The sequence below is a fragment of the Engraulis encrasicolus genome, chromosome 20 (genome assembly GCF_034702125.1).
Source record: "Engraulis encrasicolus isolate BLACKSEA-1 chromosome 20, IST_EnEncr_1.0, whole genome shotgun sequence".
Taxonomy (NCBI): domain Eukaryota; kingdom Metazoa; phylum Chordata; class Actinopteri; order Clupeiformes; family Engraulidae; genus Engraulis; species Engraulis encrasicolus.
The window spans coordinates 51,601,741-51,606,740 of record NC_085876.1 but is presented as its reverse complement, the minus strand read 5'-3'; the positions used below and the strand labels follow the sequence as shown (position 1 = coordinate 51,606,740).

At 49.7% G+C, this 5,000-nt stretch overlaps 1 protein-coding gene across 1 annotated transcript in view; it reads right to left on the bottom strand.

The window, feature by feature from the left end:
• Nucleotides 1-5,000, bottom strand: part of si:ch211-191i18.2 (uncharacterized protein LOC564095 homolog) — a 40,131-nt gene that overhangs the window by 11,214 nt on the left and 23,917 nt on the right. The window contains exon 3 of the mRNA XM_063186090.1: nucleotides 2,804-3,063. Coding sequence (XP_063042160.1) covers nucleotides 2,804-3,063 — 260 coding nt within the window. The remainder of the gene's footprint in view (nucleotides 1-2,803; nucleotides 3,064-5,000) is intronic.

Genomic DNA, 5,000 nt, shown 5'->3' with positions numbered 1-5,000 from the left:
CACACACACGAACACATGCACACGCACACACACACACACACACACACACGAACACGCACACACACCTTTCTACTGTATTTCATGAGAAATCTGCTCAGCAAGCGTGTGTACAAGTAGTTTGTCAGGCAGACATGAGTGCTTTCCCTCCAGTGGGACAGGGCTAATAAGGCTGTCACACACACATACACACACACACATGTGCTCTCTTTTGTCTTTTGTTAGCACGCTTGTCCACTCTGTAATGGACGCTGACGGACACATGGGGCGCTGGGATGATTCATGTCGGCCCTGCGGAACATTCTTCAAAGCTGTCAGAAGGAGTCACACATCACACATCACGCCACAGCGCAACACATCACAGAACACCACACCGCAACACTCCCCATCACAAGGAGCCACCCACACCACACACCACACCGCAACACTCCTCGTCACAAGGAGAAACCCACACCCCACAGCACACCGCAACACTCCCCATCAGAAGGAGCAACCCACACCCCACAGCACACCGCAACACTCCCCATCAGAAGGAGCAACCCACACCACTCCCTACAGCACACCGCAACACTCCCCATCAGAAGGAACACCCACCACACCGCAACACTCCCCATCACAAGGAGCAACCCACACCACACTCCACACTGCAACACATCACACCACACTCCACACCGCAACACTCCCCATCAGAAGGAGAAACCCACTCCACACTCCACACCGCAACACTCCCAATCAGAAGGAGAAACCCACACCCCACACCACACTCCACACCGCAACACTCCCCATCAGAAGGAGCAACCCACAGAACACCACACCGCAACACTCCACACAGCAACACTCCTCGTCAGAAGGAGCACCCCACTCCACACCTCAACACTCCCCGTCAGAAGGAACACCCCACCCCACACCGCAACACTCTCCATCAGAAGGAGCACCCCACCCCACACCACACCACAACACTCCCCATCAGAAGGAGCACCCCACACCACACCACACCGCAACACCCCACAACTCTCCACTGCCTCCCTCTCTCCCACACTCCTGGCTATCAACAAGACAGCACCCAGAGGTCAGCGTGACTTGGGGGAGTGATGTGAAGCCTCAGCTCCTCTCAGTGTTGCTGTTCTTTCTTCCTGCGCTGGGCAGGGAAAGTGGAAAACTGTACTGATGGGTTTCCCCTCCAATTAATGTGGTTTTCATCAGGGCGGGTATTACTGCACCCTTAATGTGTTGCAGAACCCAAACATCCTCCATTGTTTTGGGTCCAATAGGAGTTGTGTTTGTTTATTATCCGTTCTTTATAAAGACAGAGACAGCCTGCCAGGCTGATGTCATGAGCTGCCAGTAAGTGTGGGAGAGGAGAGGAGAGAAGAGGAGAAAGGAGAGGAGAGGAGAGGAGATGAGAGGAGAGGGGAGGAGAGGAGAGGAGAGAAGAGGAGAGGAGAGGAGAGGAGAGGAGAGAGGAGAGGAGAGGAGAGGAGAGGAGAGGAGAGAAGAAAGGAGAGGAGAGGAGAGGAGAGGAGATGAGAGGAGAGGGGAGGAGAGGAGAGGAGAGAAGAGGAGAGGAGAGGAGAGGAGAGGAGAGAGGAGAGGAGAGGAGAGGAGATATGATAGAAGAGAGCAGAAGAGGGAGAGGAGAGGAGAGGAGAGGAGAGGAGATGAGAGGAGAGGAGAGGAGAGGAGAGGGGAGGAGAGGAGAGAGGAGAGGAGAGGAGAGGAGAAGAGAGGTGAGGAGAGGAGAGGAGAGGAGAGGAGAGAAGAGGGGAGGAGAGGAGAGGAGAGGAGAGGGGAGGAGAGGAGAGGAGGGGAGGGAAGAGGAGAGGGGAGGAGAGGAGAGAGGAGAGGAGAGGAGAGGAGAGGAGAGGAGAGGAGAGGAGAGGCCAGATGGATGGTTACAGAGCAGAACTCACAACGCTCTCTGGGACCAAGGGACAAAATGAGAGCCTATTATGGGATGGCTATTCATCCAAACTCACACACTATACAGGACTCAGGGGAATGCTCTGGGAAAAACATTTTAGCACGCTATTGTTTGCTTAGTAGAGCAGAGTAACGTAATTGATCCCAAAGGAAAGGATTGTTCATGATAGGAGTTGAACATCTTTCATGTATTAAAAACATGAATTTACAATATGAACATGAAGGTTGAGTAGAAGGTTGATAGATGAGTAGAAGGTTGCTAAACACAACTTTTTGGAAATTGGCACTTGGTAAGTTTGGAGTAGTTGGATATACGTATCTGTATGTCGACCAATTCTCGAATGCTGATATTCAAAAAAGTAAATGAGCCGATAACACTTTGCAGGCCAACAATTTCATGACAACCACCAAAGCCGGAAACAAGCTACACGACTATAGGCCCGATTCTCGGCTGAAAACCCCCCCTTACAACAATCGGTGGAACGTTACCCCCCAGGACCATCGCCAGCGATTGTCGGGAAAGATTTCCTCATCGTGTGCGACGTTCTAAGATAGTAATTTGGCAGCTCAAAGAGTCGCCGATCGCAAATCGTAGAAATCAAACTGTGTATGATATTTGCGACTGGAAATAGAACATTGGGTATTGTCTCAGTGATTGTGAGCAGGGATAAAATTGACAGTTGTGATTCTTTTCTAGTGTGCGGTGCGCCCCGACGTCAAAATCGGACACACAATCGGGAGTCGTGTAGTTTGAGCCTGGCTTAAGGCATCAGAATCAACCGGTCAAGTTCTAACTATTTTCATGCCTACCACCCATTGGATTGTCCAGTGTAACACAGTATTCTAGTATGTTGATGCAGAGTGACATAGCAAAGGGAAGCCTCACCGCGGCCTTGGGGAAGTGGCGTGATGTGGGGGCTTTGGTGACGGTCCTCCTCTCCTCCTCCTCCTCCTCTTTCTCCTGCTCCTCTTTCTTCTCCTCCTCCTGCTGCACCTCCTCCTCCACGTCCACCTCCTCCTCCTCGGTCTGTGTCTCGTATCCTGCCGTGGTGTCCTCTGTCATGGTGACGGTGATGTCTGTGGGGGTCACGTCTTCGCCTGCCGTCTCCATGATAAACTTCTCTAGGTCTTCAGAGCTCGAATTGCCTGGAGAAACACAAACAAACAACAGTGAGCTGAGATGTCTCCAGCCTAATAAAGCAACACTATATAACATCAGGAGATTAGGAGGAAACCTGCGCAGAGACATGCCCTGGTCATCAATATTAATCATGATTAACCACTTAGCACATGTTGTTATGATGTAGGTGAGTGTTAGGCCCGGGATGTCAACGGACCCATCTGCAATATAGTGAAAGCCCATTGGGAAGCTCCAACTCCAACTCCCATTGTCATTGTGACACAGCACACAAGTGAACACTGCACACTGCACACAACGAAATTGCATTTATGCCTCACCCGTGCAAGGAGGCAGCCCTCAGTGGCGCCCCATGGGGAGCAGTGCGGTGGGACGGTACCATGCTCAGGGTACCTCAGTCATGGAGGAGGGTGGGGGAGAGCACTGGTTGATTACTCCCCCCACCAACCTGGCGGGTAAAGAGTCGAACCGGCAACCTCTGGGATGCAAGTCTGACGCCCTAACCACTCACCCATGACTGTAGACTATAGTAAGAGGCATCTAGAATGCGCATCACCAAAATGATACAATATTCCACCTGGTATTATATATGAAAGCGAAAATATAATAGCGAGACATTGAATTCATTTTCTGTCGTCAGTGGCATCATCATGAGGTCACAAGCAGGCAAGGGAGCAAGGGAGAACGGAAATCCGCAGATTGGAATCCACCCCTTTTTGATTTTGCATAGTCTTCAGACCTCTGTTGTGTTTTTGCAGTCTTCAGACCCCTGCCCATGATTTTGTAAAGTCTTCAGACCTCTGTTGGGATTTTTCAGTCTTCAGACCTCCGTTGGGATTTTGTGTAATCCTCAGACCTCTGTTGTGTTTTTGCATAGTCCGCACTTACTGTCAAGTCCCTGACTAGAACTGGCAGGAGTGGCAGCCTGTTGTGTCCAGCTGTAGCCTTGTCAGGGCCTTGACAGTAAGTGTGGCGGCGGTGGTGGAGGACATCAATAGAGGATCTCAATGCAGATGGAGAATACGCAGATGCTGCAGTGCCCTCACTCTCCCAACCAGAAAGCTGATTAACAACAAATGTTCAACATGAAAGAGTGTTTTCCAGCATTCTGAATGGTGTTGGGGCAAACACATGGCAAGAATTTTAAAGGAGATGCATTGTTTCAAGTCTCTCATAGAGATGAGTGGGAAATGGCGATTTTCTTCTGGTTTCTGGGTCTTGCCCCACCACCCCCTGCGCTTTCTTTACCTTTTGAATCCAACGTCTGTTGTCCATATACAGAGGACGTCAGTGGGTAGAACACATGTCCTCTATAGTTCAGGGGTGATAGTGAAAAAAAATCCTGAGCCTGATCTTTTTTCCCTGCTCTAACGACGACGACAAGATACTGCATAGTGACGTAACGTAGGCCTATTTTGACATATAATTCAAACAAATAATAGCCTGTGTATGACCATTATTCAAGCCTGATAGAAGAAAACCCTGAACCTGTAACACTTTCTGAGATAAGAATAACCTAATGGCTAAGTATTATCAATGTTGTTTTTTTGTTTTTTTTTGCAAACTCTGTCAAGCCTGAAATCAGGCATGGAGCCTGAATACTATCAGACCTGATAGTAAGTTCGGAATGGTGTTGGGTAAAACAAAACAGTCACAAAGAAAAGTGGAGGTACTCTGGGGACTGTTGCTGATTCCAGAAAAAAAGACATGAAAGTCTTCTATGAACAGAATGGCCACTTCACTTTTATGTAAGCACTCATGCACATTCCACATACTGTCTTGGAATGTGCACAGTATGTGCGCCGTATTTACATACAGGCCCCGCTGACACCATCGGCCGGGCCCAAGACAAAATTCGTCTGAAGGGCCCCCTAGCCCAATACATACAATGCAATAAGGACCCAATTCTGGGCCCCTTCTCTCCCTGGGCCCGGGACAACTGTTC